We start from the raw sequence: 15,890 nt of genomic DNA, 5'->3' as shown, positions 1-15,890 counted from the left end.
TATTCACTTTAGCACCCTTTAATTTTAACTTTATCACTGATGTAAAAAAAAATAAATAATGTAATTGATAAGAAAAAGAAAAAAAAAAAAACCACGGGGACAAATTGATACATTTTAAACCACATAAAGGTAAAGTGAGAAACTATGAAAACACAGGAAGGATTTTTAAAGTTTTTCCTTTTTCTTTAATTTCAATAAAATACTGTAAGGATGTACTTCAAAAAATAACACTATATTTTGCTCCATTAAAATTTTAAAAATATTTTTTAAAAATTAAGACGGTAATGGAAAAAACAAAATGACCAAATAACACTTATTTGTTCCATAAAAAGCAATTTTTAATATATTTTAATTATTTTTAGAAATATTTTTAATAAATAAAAAATGAACTGAACAGTAATAAAATCCTGACAGAAAGATACTACGCATATCAACTTAAAATTTTGAGAGGATAAAATATAAATTTTAAAAAAAATGTGAAGAGAAAAGTGCAAAAGCATATATTTACCGGAGAATTTTTTATATCTTACCCAGAAAAGCGAAATCTTAGTTTTTGGACTCAAAAATCGCATTTTGGCTTCTTCCGTGCCAAAAGATAATAAAAATAAACTCTTAAAAAGAAAATGTAAGCAGAGAAAACCATGGATCATTTCAACATGAAGTTTGTAAATGTTGTTATAATTACATACGATTCCATTTAGCAAAATTGACACACCAAAGACAAAATATGGGTAACTGAAACTCTGCGAGTAACAAAATTAAACAACAAAAATAAATTCACTTAGAATTAATATAAGGAATGACTTTACCAACACTTAACAAGCTACATATCAATATTATTATTTAGCCGTCACGGAAATTACCACATGATTTCATGAAGGGAGAAAACAATTATATCTTAATTAGATTAGGATAATGCTAAACTAATAGAATGAATAGACCCTAATAAGCCTGGGCACCTAAAGAAAATTGTATGGAAGATCTAAAGACTACTAATAAAAGAGCCTTCCTGCTTAAGAAACAGATACCTGGTTTTGGATTATAAGAGTCATAGAAGGGATGCACTTTTTTTAAGATATTGTCGCGCTCTGGTGGGAAAAGAAAGCAAGGGTTCCACCTTTTATTGTCTCCTCAATAATAGCTGCAACTGCAAATAGCAAGGCATTTTCTTGCATTGGATTGCATCGTTGTGGCGTGAGAGCTCCGATGAGTTCCGACTTTAGTTTAGACGTTCAGCGGCTCCTCTTCACCATCCATCTCCCTTAAAGCAGTCCAATCTTGCGGCTCTGCAAGAAAATTATGGAGCATAACATTCAGGACCGAGAAAATATCAGACCCTTGAGTTGAACTTCGTATCCCGGATGAAATGAGCTGTCTGGTTGATGGCGTGAATGATAAATTAATAATGTTAACTAACTTGATTTGGGGCGATCTGCGATGACCATTAGACGCCTCTGCAAGATTGAGGCCATGAAAAGGAATATGGAGCACATGCCGAACATGACGGTGATGGGGAATGCATTCACCTTCAAATAAGGACGAGACAAGATTAGCCTTTTTTTGAGGAAGTACATTTTGCACATGACCAATGCCAGAGGTGTAATACATTATCACAATGTTCAAGGAATCACGATGAAACAATAAAACATCGGAAATGATGAAATGATCGCAAAATGCAAATATTGCCAAGCTGATATCATCAGATTAGAGCAAAAAAAAAAAAAAAATATAAACATCTTTAACTGCCAATTTCAATTAACTCCTGAGAGTTTCGGTCAACAATTGAGTCCTGAGATTTGTCCCACAAAAGAATTAATTTCTTCCTTTGTCTACCATCTGGAAGAAAGAAGCACATACCAGATAAGAGCTCACAATTAGGACTGCGTAAAGACCTGATTGTTACCCACATCAAACTTTTGAGGAGCAATTTTAGGACATTTAGGGCCAGTTTGTCTCACGATTTGTAACAATCCACCATATTTTTTATTGAAAATATTCAAACCATTACTATTCAACTCAAGTTGGATGGTTGTGAAAGACGTTGGTAGAGTATCAGAACCATTATAGATTCCCAAGTAGTAGGAATACTAGATTACCATGATTTGGGAGGTATTCTCATTTACACACTTATTAATGGTAATCATTAGCGGTCAATTAAGAGTATACAAGTTCTTATCTACCTCCCAAACCCAAGTGGCGTAATAAGTTAGTAACAAACTTGTCATTCCTAATATAAAATATACAACATTTCCGGGCTATTAAAACCCTCAAACTAAACAGCCCCTTAAGGTTATATACTCGAACTTCATAGACTAAGTTTGCAATCAACCCTTCATTTCTTGTTTTTGGACGAAGAGATGTATCAAAGCTAATGTGAAACTGCATTACAACTACTACAATTAAGCAAAGTGACAAGACGCTTACATTGTAGAGCACGACGCAGACAAATAAGTTGAGGGGTATGCGGAAGAAGTTCATGATTGTACTCCTAGCCTCCTCTGGTATGTACTGAGATCTCATTTTCATCATTGATGGCCAGAAAATCCCCACACATGACTCGAATATGCAGAAACCAAAGAGAAGGATACAACCGCCAAACGGAAGGCTAGAATCTTTTCCTGTAGACGGTGCTACTAAGAACTGTTCCAACATCAGTAAACAAAATTAGTATAATAAATATTACAAGGCTTCCCTAACTTTTCTATGTAATTAGATAGTTTTTCAGGGTATGTACATAGCTATCTATTTCACTAAATTCATTGGTTAAATTGGATGAAAATATCTGGATAACCAGTATGGGAACCAAAAGGTCACTAAGGTGACAGTTAGATGCAATCACGTGGCTATTTGTTTCCAGTTTGATGGAGTTGCTCAAAAGAATAAGATTGCAATGAAAAGTAAGGATTAAGGATCCAATTGTAATAATCAAAAGGTCAGAGACTGAGCAGAAAGTACAGTAGAAGGTGAGGATCTCTCATGTGCACTTAATCCTTAAAATATGAAGATGCTCTGAGTCAAAAGTCTTACATTGATAATGACAGGGAGGAGGAGAGTGAATGCAGAGACTACGAAAACTATCTGCATATAGCTTTCGACTTTTAGAGTTACACGGGCCAATAGACGAGATGCAATAGAACTCCCCAACATTGAAGACATCATAAATGTAGCAAATATAAAACCATGAGGAATTTCTTCATCATTGGGGCTTAACGCAGGAGTCCACAAGAACACAAAGGTGTACATGGAGCCTTCAAACAATGACTGTATCGCACCGAGCAAAGCAATTTTCTCATCTGATATGTTAAATAATAGTCATGAGTATTGGCATTATTCTAATGCTGTATTAGAGCTTACCGCCTATGTTACCAGCTAGAGTATTTGCAGTAAATGTTATTCGAATAGAACTGTTCGAAAAAGAACAATAGGCTTGCAGTAAATCTCCTCAACAGCTTCTCACAACAGCAGAACCAGAAGCTGCACATTGTAGCTTCTGCTTTCAAAGTTCAAACACTTACTTTAACTTCATGATACATGCAAAATTTCTAGAGTTTGTGTTAGCCAAGCATCTGGTTTCAGGAAGCTTTTACTTTCGGAGTTATGACAAGTTGTTTCAGAAGTTTGACCAATCAGACACTCAATTCCCAACGTGAGGTATTTGGCAAATAAAGAGTTTAGATGTTTTGTTTGTGGCTGAAAGCTGTGATGGAGTTTCTAGGCCTTACAAGCACAAGCTCCAGCTTGAATCTGCTTCTAGGCGCATCAAAATGCTGTTGAACAGACTTTAACAAGAGAAGCTGACAGAGCTTCTTCACACAACACTTACTGTAGAAGCTCCAAGCAGGCAAAACAGGTTATAAGTAACACGTACCAGAAGCAATGGCTGTTGCAGCAACCTTGAACTGACCCATTAGGTCTTTGCTGTCAGAAGGATCACCATAATTTTCAGTCCATGAAGATAAGATGATTGCCATGCCTATTGCTAGGAAGCATGCTGCAGCATCGAAGGGAGCAACAGGGCCAAACCCTAGGTTATCAGCCAACATATTTGCAAACAAGCCAGAAACAATAGCAATGAGACCATTCCCAAGGAATATAGCCTTGGAGAAAATTAAAGAAAGCCATTGTGGATCAAAGCCCCTCTGGAAAAGAGAAATGGAGAAGTCAGTTAACATACGTTACTAGGGCAAAGGATCTTCTAGTATGCAGCAAATACACAAATTAAAATGATCTAAGCAATCAACTGTTCAGGCATTCATTCTAGTCTTAGAAGTCAAGTTTGATTATGAACCATAAGCAACCAGAGACACCCGACATGCATATACCTGCATATCACTCTAGACAGACATGTCACGTCAATAACGCTATGGAGAACATGGTAATTATTGACCTCCTATGTGAACATCTGTTTGCAATTTTATGTAATTCTTAAATGGGCATAAGAGCAACGTAACAATGAGCTCAAAAGTTTTGCAAGCTGCTGAATCAAAATCGCTACAGAAGTCAAATCAATGCTGCTATAATTTCATTATACACAGCATAGATTTCTGGTTTTGCTATTGTTTTCGTTTTTTGGTGATAGAAATGTTTCTCATCATTCCACCAATCCTGTTGATCCTTCTTAATCAGCAAACCCTGATGATCCTTCTTAATCACAAACATTTTTTCCATTTTCGGTTCTTTATTTAAATAGAATAGTCAAATATAGAGTATACACCAAATCCTGAACATGACTATTTTGACAGAGAAGATGCTGGAAACTAGCAAGTTGAGTACTAGATACAACCCAATATTTACATAAGGCGAGCAACATAATATGACCGAAGCAGAAAATAACAAGAATGACATGTAATAGCAATGGTTAATTTTAAATTTCGTATGTTGAAATTGAGAAGAAACTAGCCAACTTTAAATATCAGGTAGAAGGCCACAAGCATAAGCGATCAACCTAAAATATCAGAAAAGTAAAAGGCAAGTGATCAAGATCAAAAGATAGATCCAATGAACCACTTTAGTTCAATAAATGACACAGCATTTATAGTGAATCACAGCAATGAAAAGTGTAGAATCAGTTGTCAAATTATGACCTTATTATGCTCTGCAACAAGCCATGACTCAAAGGCCGAGAACAGTAGAGATGTTGCTATTCCTCCCAATATACGCCCCACCATCAAAACCTTGTACTCAGGAGAATGCTTAGTGATGCAGCTAAGAATGTAAGTTATGCAATATGTAACGCAAGCCCTCTTCCTACCCCTGCAATTCCAAATAATAAATTAACAAAACTGTTATAACCATAACCACAAATTCAGCAATTAGAATGAATGAATTCAGCATAAGAATTTAGGATTAAAGATTCACAATTCAACCTAAATTCAAGAGTCATTTACCTGCTAAAATACATATTTAACCGTTCAGGTATATAAAAGTAATATCCTAAAAGGTAACTACTGACGTAATTACCTTGCTCCCCTTTCAGTTCATTAGTTCCAAAAGTTGCAAAAGACAATAAAATGATTTACTTGACAATATAATTGATAAGATTCTTAAATTACTCGAACAATTTACGGAGTACAAAAGTTTTCTATGATTTTCTTTTCAATATTTGTGCACCAATGAATAAATAGGCTAAAAAAACTGACACCAAGAGATTATGAATTATTTTCTTTAACAAATTGGAGAACACTTAACCATGTTCATAAGCAGGTTCAGTTGCACTTGCATCAGTAGGTAAATCAAAAGTAAAAAAAAAAAAAGTAATTATGCAGTAATGAAGTAATTTCACTAGGTAAATAAAAAAAAAAAAAAAAATCTCACTGTTTGTCAGCCAGAGAACCAACAATTGTCCCGAACAGCATGGAAGATCCGAAACCAGCAATGAATAGGCGACCAATGTCTCCCTTATCGAAACCATATTGGCTGTAGAGGAAGTAGACATAAGGGCCTTGTAGCCAATCACCAGCTGATCCCCAAACAACAAACAAGCCAAAGTTAGACCATTTCAAACCAACATAAGAAAATAAATAGGGAATAAAGCAAAGACCCCACCAAATCTTTAGGTTAGAGCAATTTGAGATCACAATTCGAACCTTGAGAATGAGATAAAACGACCTAAAAATATGAATTTGAGACCGACAACCACCTCCTGACTAGGTTATGTGGAGCAAAAACAGATTATTCAAGGAGGTTTACGTTGTTCTCAAAATTTGAGTGGCGATCTCAAACTGCACTACACTCTGGGTGGGTCTCAAGCATTTGTCTCATATAGAAAACACTGTGCCACAATTTTTTCTTTTTTTGTTTACATTTTTACATGTAGCCCGTAGAAACCCCAAAATCCCATATTAGCACAACCCGGACTTGAATCCGTGACCTCTGGCATCATAGTAATGACCTTATCCATCAATTCTAAGATGGATTGGCACCATCACACAAATTAGATCAAAAAAAAAAAAATCCTTTCTTTTTTTTCAAATAAGACAAAACAACCGATCTCTCCTATTATATCAATCAGATCTCAAGTCCAAACGTTGTCTTTTATAACACGAACACTACTGCGAGACCCATCTCATCCTACATTACGAAATCAGCACCCAAAACGACCACCTCATTACATAATCTGCCATAAAACCAAACAGATCAAACAAATCAGATCACCTCAATACAGATCTGACAGGAACCATACAGCAAATTAACAAAGCCGCTATCTTTTCAGAATTTTAGCCTATTCAGCTCATTTCTACACCCCTTTATGCACATTTTGCACGTTTATATTGGAATTCCTAGGGTTTTCGAGATAAGACCGAGTGTCCAACACGGATCGGACAAGGAGGGGGTTGCGAACGCGATCGGGTTCAAATGAAAGGGGGAGGAGGGGTGGGGATCGGGGGAGGGGGGGAACGAACCCATCATGAGGGAGAAGACGACGAGGTAGTTGTTCTTGAAGGAGTTGAAGGCGGAGGAGGTGGCGACGCGGTCCTTGCTCGTCTTGCTCAGCTCCAACACCGCCACCACCACCGCGAGCGCCCCGAAGACGAGGTAGTAGAACACCTCCATTGTCGCCTCTCTCTCCCCCTCTCTCTCTCTCTCTCTCTCCGCTTCTTCTCCTTTGAGATTTGCGAAGGAGATGAAGCTACGGGGGAATGGCGAAGGTGTGTTTATAGGGTTGCAGTGTGTCGAGTGTGGAGTGGGAGGTGGGGGTATTTATTTATTATTATATTATATTTATTATATTTACTTATTTTTATATTTTTATATTATTTATTTATTTAATTTAAGAATTGGTTTTGCGCCTAAAATTTGGTGTGCGTGCACGGGGTTAATAAGTAAAAGAAGGATTTAGTCAAAACCAATTGGATACGGCCATGATGAATTTTATAGAACGTCAAATTGCAAAAAACCCCTCGTCGTTTGTCAGATTATTTCTTCCATCCCTTGACATTTGAAAATATCTATAATATGCACCCCAAAATTGCTTCATTTTTTTCTTTTTTTATGTTGCACAAGCATATAATTATTATGTGGCAGTAAGAAAATATGTCTAATGACTATTTCAACTTTAGCCAAATTACATTTCACAACCGCACTTTAACCTTTGATAACATGTAAAGCTTAAAAAAATTTAATTTAACAGTCGCGTGTTAATAACAATTGAAATAATAACCAAAAAAGTTCTAATTGTATAGTCGATTTAAGTAACTTAATCATTTCCCTAATAAAAATTATTGTCAAGAACCTAAGTTTCTGATTTATTAGTAAAACAAATCTTCTTTCTAACAATTATACCGCATGGAATATATTTCATGCTAGTTTTATTATATAATATAAGACTAGAAATTTTACTTAGGAATAAAATGATACTTTCACATTGATATGATATGCTAACAACATTTAGCTTCTTATATTTGCATGTAATATTGAAATCTGCAATTAAAAACTATTATTTTTATATAGCTTAAGGGTATTGAATTGCCCTTAAAGGACAGATCTTAAGAGTTAGGTGTATAAGGGGGTGCCGCACCCCCTTAACAACCCCCGGGGAGTTTATCTTTTTATTAATACTACGCAAGGGGGAAACTTCCCCCTTGCAATCCCCCTCCTGTATTAGCTCCTCTTATGTTCTCCAATGGTCATTTTCCCCTTTAAAGTTTCCTAAAAAGGAGATTTTCTAACATTTTGACTCTATTAAATAAGTATATCATGTCATCCACGAACAGGTTCCGTAAGATTCGTAGAATAGAATAAGTGATGTGGCTTGATTTAATGTTCTATCTATTCCACTTAACTTATTTATTATAGTGTGGAAATGCATTCATTTCCTTTGAATCGGTGTATCAATTCAATTGGATATAGGAATAAATAAATTAGCGGAATCCTAACCAGCTCTGAGGTTCTAGGATCTGAACCTTAGTATCGCGAAGGCTAAGTACCTGAATTGAGAAAAAAAAGAGCTTTAGATGAATTAGCGATAGGATTACAATTTATGTTGGATTGTGGAGCAAGCAATACTCCACTAATAAATGTATGTGAATAATATATAGTACACAATAGAGCTTATTAAATTGCATATTTTATTTATTTATTTATTTATTTATTTATTTATTTTCTTCGTTAGGGAGAAGTCCATAGACAGTAAAGTACTTCAAAAAAGTAATATAAAGCATTGACCAAAAGATCATTTAGATCCTTCCCCATAAGGAGCTATAAAAGAGGCTATGAGTGGAATACAATTTAGGAGATTTTATTTTATTTTTTGGTAATTTGTTGAATAAGCTTTGGTGAATCGAGAGAGACCCCCACAGCAATGTATGGGCCCATATTTATACATCTTTGTGGCACTATCCCTTATAATAATTATAATAATATTAATAATATTATTATTAGTATTGGGGTATTTTATTTTATTTTATTATTTGAATGGTATTAATATTCGTGCAGGACGTGTGGGGTTAGATCTGGTTTCAGTGGGAATTGTCGGCCGTGCAATTTTAAAGTGTCGATGTGAATTTCCAATTTTACTCATGCTCTGTGCTTACCCTATAATGCACCCCAAAGTATGTGTAGTTGAGGAGTTAAGTTTTAAATTATAATATTTTAGGAGTAAAAAAAAAAAAATATGAGCATAAGTATTATTAAGACAAATGTAAAATTATAAGAAGGCTATCTAAATTATACATCATCAGGGGTTTCTCTGTATATTAGCCTTTCCTTTATAATGAATGAATGAGAGGTTATTTTAGGTGAGCACATCGAAAGTTGCAAAACGCGTATGAATAAATAAGACGCGTCCCAATCATTTAGTTCGAATCTCAGAACAGTATTATTATTTGTAATATTTCACAGCAATTAAAGATTTATCTTCATAAGACGCATCTCAAAGCAAAGGAATAGATAAAGTGGACCTAGAAATCTTAGCCCCCGTTTGGTTTGGGGTTAAGAAAAAGTAGCTATTCCAAGGATAGGATTAAGTTCAGAGTTAAAATGGTGTTAAAATTTTTTTGTGTTTGGTTGGAGGTTGGAGTTAGTCTAGGATAGTGAAAAAAAATGTTTGGTTGGAGTAGGTGGGATAAAAAGATAATGATTGATAAAGAAGAAAAAGGTGAAAGCTCGGGATGCGTGCGGGGTTAAAGTTGGGAGGGGGAGTGGGGTTAGTAAACCCCATTAACCCGGTTTGGGGTGGGGTTTATTAACCCCACCCCAAAAGAGTGGTGTTTGGGTATAAATTGGGGGTTAAGGGGTGGATTATTCCACCCCTTAACCCCGAACCAAACGGTGGCTTAGGAACTGATGAACCTTAATAAGACTTAAGATGTGAGTGACGCCCCTTTTGGCAAAAGTCGTTAGATTGATTTCTCTAAACTCTTCAAAAGGAAATGAAGAGTGATCGAAAAATACACATCTTTTTTTACTGAATAATTATGTTGGCTACAAACATCATAATATTACAAAAAAAAAGAGAGATCCTTCTGAACTTTCACTGGATTAGATCGAGTTGGATCCAAATACTTAGTTAGGGGTGATTAATATGTGTTTTGATTTAGGCGCTTCTGATGATTCGGCATGGACTCAGGCCGTAACAGATTTGGGTGTTTTTTCTTTTTTTTTCTTTTTCTTCCATTTACCCTTGAATTAATGTGCCAAAATTTGATGAAGTGAATACAACGAAATTAATACAAAATACACTTTTGGAATTATAAAACAGTAACATGAACAACGTTTCGCAGATTATGACAAAAAAATAACACTAAATTAAAGATAAACTTAAAGCCATTTCGCAGTTTGCGGAGTAAAAGAGCAGCAACTTCAAATAGCAAATGAAGCAGTGTTGGAGTTTTCCTTTTACAAGCTTTTCTAGCTGCCGCAGAATCGTTTTTCTCGAATGCTTTGCTAAATTAGGGGCTTTTACATATATGTGTTCCTGCAAAATCATTGATTTTCACATGTAAATACCTCAACAAAATTATGATCAAAATCAAAGACTTTGGTAATTCGGTGAAGAACATTCCACTATTTCTCTGAAAAAATGTACGGTGGCCATATTTTAGCTCGGATCAAAATTTGAGAGCAGCTCTCGCCATAGCCAAGGCTCCGTCGTAGGTTTTGTTTGCGCCGATGAATCCGCTCATATGAACAAACACACAACCCGGAATTCTGGATTCCTCGGACAGATCATGGTCTCTCAAGCCCCTCCAAGGTAATGGGAGCGGTTTCCGGCTCTCGAATTTATCAGGAGAAACTGCGACTGCCTGCACACGCCAATTTTTGCTTCTCTCATCCTGCATATTACATTACCAAAATCAAGAAATGTGTAAGTGGCAACTTCCAAGAACAGTTTCTCGGCTAGGCGCTAGACAAACAAAATGGTTAAGAGCTTTTGCTCCGAGAAGAGAAGCTGAAATGAGCTTTTAGGATCCTACGAGCAAAAGCTACAATTTGAAGCTTCTAATTAAGCAACGGAGCTCCTAAAAAATGCTCTATTCATGCAACACTTTTGTAGAAGCTCCCAGCACGACAAACAAGACATAACCTGGGGCTGAGTTATTGCTAAAATGTTTTTATAGCAAATGCCTAAGGACTCTCCATCGACCTTTTTAAGCCAATATGAAATAAATAAGAAAAATAGGCATTCGAAGCTCACCTGGTATACGACATACTTGATTGGAGGATCAATCTTCAGTTCCTCTTCAAGCTCAAATATATGGAGCTTCCACTGTAAAAGATTACGGAGATAGCTCAAGCAGTGTACGATTTAATGACACTTTTTGGGGACAACTTACATGCAAAAGATCATTTTTAACCATAAATACCATGGCTAGGACGACATAAATGAACATTCATCAGAATTTGTATATAACAAAATTAATGTCTGAAATAATTAGTGATAGATACTTAATTGAAACTCAAGTTGTACAACACTGATTCTTATCTCCAGGAGAACCACTTTACATGTTTAGACCATTGAATTCATGGGGAACCAACAGAAACAAGAGAAGACTCGTTACTAAAAGTAATTCAAACCATATGAGGCCATCTGAACAATATGTTCAGAAAAACTGGAAACCAAGAAGTAGACAAACAGAAAGTTGAAATTCTGCCTTCTAATTTATCAGAAAAAAATGATACAATAAACTAATGCTGCATTTAGAAATGCTGCAAACCAAGCAGAATAGGAGTCACAGGGATGATTAGACGAGTATAGTTAAAATTGCATAGCAGAATGTTAGAAACTAAAACACAAAGTAATACACTTACAGGGCAGTATTTATTCAGAACTACGATTTCTCCACTTGGATCAATATCTCCTCTTGATGATAGACACTCCATAACAATTGATCGTGCAGGTAACCACGAATTAGCATGAAAACGAACACTCTGGCAATTAAACCAGAAAACAAAGTTGTCATTCACGGTAATGGTGAGAAGTTCTTACTTCAATTAAAACAAATGAATATGGGTAAAAGAAATTACCTACAGACAATAAAATTTTGAGGGTAATACATGTTAATATCTCTAAAAACTGTTTGAAATAATACAAAATTTAGAGAAAGTGCAAAATACTTGTCTTTCTCACCTCCAAGAATTCAGTGCCAGCAAGAACCATTGCTTGCTGGAAAGCCGCATTCTCCTTCTCAGAGGACTGATCTGGATCCATCCAGTCGAGATTAAACCGCCCAACTCTTGAAGATAAGTGTGTGTTATTCACGTATTTCGGAGGCTGATCTGTGTCATATTGATTGATACCATTATCAATGGCGTCAATTGCCTGTTACAACAGAGAACATATTATCTATTACTGAATCAAATATGAATAATCTACACTAACAAAATAAACATAATATGATGTACTAGGAAATTTCGATCGGACTAAGGAGAAAAAAGAGATAACTGAGAGATCACAATACTTCCTATTTATGGATAAGTTACAAACAATTACCCTTGATTATGAATAGAAAGAGTGCTGTAACAAAACTCTGAAAAGCTCAACGTCTACCATTTTAGACCAAACCAAATATGCACAAGGTATGAATAATCAACTATTTGTAATAAACACAGAACCTAAAATACTTGACATCAGCAGTGGACTTCATTATTCTATTACCAAACTATAGAGCTTTCTTTGATGACCGAGGAAGAAGGACATTATTGAGCTTCCACAACATTCAGAACTAGTACCTCGATAAAGTTCTTATATACGGCAAGGTACAAGCGCTGCACATCTTGATGGTCTTCATCAAGCTGAAGCTCCTTTGCAATTATCTCCTTACCATAATGCTACGACAAAAAAGAGAGAACAAATTAGTAGGCTCCCAGAATTCACTCCTTATCTCACTTTCTTAAGCCACCCTTTCATTAATTGCTCTGAAATTGCCTACAAGTACCGAAAGCAGAAGCATATGTTCAGAGCAAATTATCAGAAGTGAGAAATAAAAACTAGAGCAAGTAAATGAACAAAAATAGAAAGAAAAAAAGAACATCAAAAAGACAATCATACTGCAAAAAAGACATTAAGCTGGCATCAAATTGCTAACAGATCAAAGTAAATTTGGGATCAAATATATGGACCCTCTGCATACACGGAACTCCACAAGCAAGACCCCCAGAATGAAGTGATCTAATCGGTAATGCATTACTGTTAAGTTTTTTCAGTGCAACTTCCAGTCAAGTCTATTTAGAACTTCTTCTCCATCATATAGAACAGATTAACTTACATTATATCACTTCAGTATTCTGCAGTGTGAGCATAGCAAGTGATAATTAGATTTAGCTAGTGACAAGAAAAGTATCAATTTTCAATTGAAATACTCTAGTCATTCTTTAGGTAGTCAATATGTAGTTGGTCACCGTGACTTCAATATCTTGGTTAGTTCCAACTTAAAAAGTTGTCTCCATTATGTATACTGTAGTACGAGAAAAATGTTTGATGAGTCAATTCCCAACTTCTAATAACTGATGATTGAAGGGTAAGTAGCATACAATGGCCAACACTATATTTACTAGTATAAGAATAAGAGTCGTACTTTCCAACATAGGATCATTATTTCAAGATGTGATAGGATATCATCTTACTTAGGTAGGTAGGTGAATCATCATTTGCCTCAAATAGTAAGTAGAGAATAACGGTACCTTATACACAAGCCCCGCACTACTAAGTTTGGTGTTGAATCCATGCCCAAAGACCTCGCTGAAGCCTTTTTGATGATGATCATAACGGCATTTGCTGGGATCATACATGCCCCCAACATCAAGCACAGCATCCAACGTATCCAGAACCTGCAAAATACCAGAAGCAACTCTAAAAACCTAAAATTAATGCATGATCATAAATGTACACGCACGAAGGAATTGATTCATGTGCATCGTAAACAATAGCATACTAGGATTACGCAGTTACTCACTGCCTAAAAGTTCAAAACTCGAACTATCCTGTAATTTCTAACTCAACTCTGATATGCATAGCGAATATAGACCCACATTGTCGTTAGTGGATACGACGGCTTCAAGATTGGAACTTGATGGCTACTGAAAATGTTGTAAGCTTTTATTAGACAGATGCGCATTCACTGGTAAGTTCCGACAAGTACTACATGGATAATTCCAAAGTTAACTGAGATTGGTTCCATTACTGAGATAGGGAAAATACATGAGTATACCTGTACTACCCTGGCGTTGCAATTTGGTCCATTAACCTTTTTTACTTAAACGCTTTAGTCAATAAACATTCACATAAATTGCATTTGAGTCCCCGAACATCAGAAGAAAACATAAATAAATAAGGCTAAATTACAGAAAACCCCCTTGTAATAACCCGCTTTTTCACTTTCCCTCCCTGACATTTAAAAACCTACACTTTGCTCCCCTATAAAATAAAAAATGTGCACTTCACCCCCTACCGTTAGGGTTCCGTTAAAAAATATATTTTTATGCCGAAAATACCCCTCCGCCATCTCCCTATTGCTTCGCCTCCCTCCGGCTCGCCGCCTCGCCGCCGCCTAGCCGCCTTGCCGCCTAGCCGTCCTCCACTGCCTTGCCCTCACCCACATCGCCTTCGCCGTCCTCCTCCGCCTCGCCTTCGCCTTCTTTGCCCTTCTCCTACTGTCGCCCACCTCGGTTTTCTCCTACTGTCACCGAAATCGAGGGCGGCGAGGATGCAGGAGGAGAAGGAGAGCAGGTGGAGAAGGAAATGGAGAAAAATCGCGACCGATTGAGTGGGAATCGCGGCCGAACGAGAGGGCGGCTGAGGAAGATGGGGAAGAAGACGACAATGGCGAGGGGCAAAATGGTCATTTTACATACCGTAACCCCCTTGTGAATACTTTTTATTTTACAGGGGGGCAAAGTGTAAATTTTTAAATGTCAGGGGGGAAAAGTGAAAAAGCGGGTTATTACATGGGGATTTTCTGTAATTTAGCCAATAAATAAAAGTCTTAAGTGAGTGAAGCCCTAACAATTGATCTTTTTATAAGAACATTAGATATTAAAGAACAGAGACCAAATCGCAATCTGCAAATAGCACAGGGACCATTCCTCGTACATTTCAGTTCTTAGAGAGAGATGTAGGGGTTCAAAACAAGATCGAATGAGAGGAAAGAGCGAAGTAGAAATTCGGCGACCTGGGGGTCTCGGGTGCGGACGACGTCGGCGGCGGAGAACGCGGAGGTGCGGCGGATGAGGAAGCATCCGAGGGCCTCGTCGCAGTGGAAGCTCCCGTTGTGGGTGCCCACCGCCACCTTCTTCTTCGTCCCCTCCTCGGCTCCAGCGCTTCGGGCCCCGTCCGAGCTCTCCGGAACCCTAGTCCTCTTCGCGGAGGCGGCGGAGTCGTCGATGCCGGAGAAGGAAGAGGCCATAGCGACGGCGATGGCGGCGCGGGTCGGGGTCCGGATCACGAGCGCGCGCCGCGGCCACCACGAGCTCCGAGCTGCTGCTGCGGCGAACATTATAACGCGGCGCGCGAGTTCGAGCCCTTTTCGAGACTTGTTGAGGGTGGCAAATATGTAAATTTGTGTGGGTACACAAGTGAGCTTGCATTGGGCCTAAGGCCTTTTTGGGCTCGCTTTTGTTTTGTTTTGTTTTGTTTTTTTTTTTTTTGAAAATAAATAGCACGCTACCCACTTCATTCATTGGGGATATAAATTAAGCTATATGGATGAGACATCCTTGACCTCGAACGAAACACGGCACAAAAAAAAAAAAAAAATTTGGAGACTAGACTCAGCTAATCGAGAAGGTTTGTTCCCAAGAGTTCATCAACAGTTTGATCTTGGGGACTAACAACACGGGTTCCATAGGATGTTACGAAATATCATATCGTTCCTAGCCTACTTTGGTTTTTGCTTTCAGTTATGTGACATTTGCTTTACGGTGAGTCGACATAAGTAAAATTATTTTTGGCCGTA

The 15,890-nt window shown here is 37.1% G+C and overlaps 2 protein-coding genes across 2 annotated transcripts; both read right to left on the bottom strand.

The window, feature by feature from the left end:
* Positions 751-7,178, bottom strand: LOC109715636 (molybdate-anion transporter-like). The gene is made up of 8 exons (XM_020240741.1): positions 6,903-7,178; positions 5,815-5,959; positions 5,085-5,253; positions 3,869-4,139; positions 3,028-3,293; positions 2,425-2,640; positions 1,418-1,526; positions 751-1,286 (listed from the first exon to the last, which is right to left on the bottom strand). The coding sequence occupies exons 1-8, from the start codon at positions 7,051-7,053 to the stop codon at positions 1,225-1,227; spliced, it is 1,389 nt and encodes a 462-aa protein (XP_020096330.1). The 5' UTR covers positions 7,054-7,178; the 3' UTR covers positions 751-1,224.
* LOC109715256 (UPF0160 protein C694.04c-like) lies at positions 10,222-15,558 on the bottom strand. Its single transcript, XM_020240180.1, has 7 exons — positions 15,108-15,558; positions 13,621-13,767; positions 12,670-12,768; positions 12,068-12,259; positions 11,749-11,868; positions 11,135-11,206; positions 10,222-10,772 (listed from the first exon to the last, which is right to left on the bottom strand). Exons 1-7 carry the CDS (start codon positions 15,429-15,431, stop codon positions 10,548-10,550), a joined length of 1,179 nt encoding a protein of 392 aa, XP_020095769.1. The 5' UTR covers positions 15,432-15,558; the 3' UTR covers positions 10,222-10,547.

Source organism: Ananas comosus, linkage group 9 (genome assembly GCF_001540865.1).
Source record: "Ananas comosus cultivar F153 linkage group 9, ASM154086v1, whole genome shotgun sequence".
Classification (NCBI taxonomy): Eukaryota; Viridiplantae; Streptophyta; class Magnoliopsida; order Poales; family Bromeliaceae; genus Ananas; species Ananas comosus.
Note: the sequence above shows the minus strand (reverse complement) of the source record. Positions and strands in the feature narration are given on the sequence as shown.